Here is a 1714-nt window from a genome sequence, read left to right as displayed (position 1 = left end):
GAAGAGAAAATTGCATTTTTCAATAAATACCTAATGGTTTATCTGTTCTTTATATTCAGGTAATTATTCTCCTGGTTGTTATAGATTACATTTTGTTGTATTGTCATATACTCTTCATCTCTACTCAGAGTCACTCTTATATTGAACTCAACATCTTCCTAGGCAGGCTCACACAATCTGCTGGGCGGCTCCCCCGACCAGCCAGCCATGAGGGCAGCTCACCCAGCCAGATGGGAGGTTTTTGTTCAAGGCTGTATCACTGTGGGAGGAAGATGTGTCCCTTGTAAACAGTAATAAACTCCAACATCCTCAGCTTCCACGCTGCTGATGGTCAGTGTGAAATCTGTGCCTGATCCACTGCCACTGAATCTGTCTGGGACCCCAGATGCTAGTTTAGAAATCAAGTAGATCAGTTGATGTGGAGACTGGCCTGGCTTCTGCAAGTACCAGTGCAAATAGGTGTTTCCATTGCTATGCAGAAGGCTCTGACTAGACCTGCAGGAGATGGAGGCTGGCTCTCCCAGGGTGACAGGCAGGGACCTTGGAGTCTGGGTCATCACAACATCTCCACTGGATCCTGAAATTAGAATAAGACAGAGTGCAAGTTTATATATAAACATAGAGAGCCATGCATGCATTACTTTTATTTAGATATGTTTCCTCTTTTCATTTTCATGATTTGATTTTTAATTTAAAATACTAAGTATCAAAAGAGATATTCTTGAAGCACAAAAGTGTCTCTAAGAGTCAATAGCAGTATTCCCACCTAGCACAGTCTTCACTCAAGCACAGGTTCTAGATCTTTCTGGACTGTTCCTCACTCTCTCAGACCTAAAGCTCATTGCCCTACCAGGAACATCTAACACATGGATCAATTACCACTGGTCCAAGAGAGCTCACCCTCCCATCCTCTCTGACTCCTCACTTCCTTTTGCCCTTACCAGGGATCCAAAGCATTAACAGCCACAGAAGCTGAGACAAGGACTTCATTTTTTGGAGTGAAATGAGCAGTCTAGACAAGTCAAGGCAAGATCATAGCTGAGCCTTTATTTCAGACTTAGAAAAGAAGGTCCTCCTTAGGGAGTACTATGCAAATAGCCAGATGGGTGCAACAGTGTAAGAAAAGAAAAAGAACAGTGTCTATTGGCCATCCTTCTTTCCTCTTCAGAGAACTTTCTATTTTATGTCTTTAGCCCACTTATTTATTGGGAAGTTGTTTCTTTGAGGATTTATTATTGGGGCATTTCATTTTTTGAGTTCTAAGTATATTTTAGATATGAGACCCTTGTCCGTTGTATGGCTAGTGAAGATCTTCTCCCAATCCGTGGGCTTTCTATTGATCTTGGCTAGCTATGTCCTTTGCTATGCAGAAACTCTGCAATTTTGTGCAGTCTTATTTGTCCAAACTTTCTTTGATTTCTTGTGTTTCTGGGTCTTCTCTTTTAAGAAAATTTCAGCCTGTACCCAGGAGACCTAGAATTTCTTCTATTCCATCCTGTAATGTTTTCAGAGTGTCTGCTTTGACTCCACGGTCTTTGATCCAATTGGAGATACTTTGGTTCAGGGTGATATACAAGGATCTAGCTTTAGTTTTCTACAAGTGATTAACCAATTTTGTCAGCACCATTTACTGAAGAGGCAAGAACTCTAATAACAACAGATGCTGGAGGGATTGTGGACAGAAGGGAACCTTAATGCACTGTTGGTGGGAGTC

The 1714-nt window shown here is 41.7% G+C and overlaps 1 gene segment (V, D, J or C); it reads right to left on the bottom strand.

Annotated features, from left to right (window-relative positions):
* Nucleotides 1-230: 230 nt before the first annotated feature.
* On the bottom strand, nt 231-1032 carry LOC122114121. The segment is given in 2 exon segments: nt 231-577; nt 942-1032. Coding segments are annotated over 2 exon segments (381 nt in total).
* Between the last annotated feature and the right edge of the window lie 682 nt (nt 1033-1714).

The sequence above is a fragment of the Dipodomys spectabilis genome, unplaced genomic scaffold (assembly GCF_019054845.1).
Source record: "Dipodomys spectabilis isolate Male_0828 unplaced genomic scaffold, ASM1905484v1 ptg000106l, whole genome shotgun sequence".
Taxonomy (NCBI): Eukaryota; Metazoa; Chordata; class Mammalia; order Rodentia; family Heteromyidae; genus Dipodomys; species Dipodomys spectabilis.
This window is presented reverse-complemented; position numbering and strand designations above follow the sequence as displayed.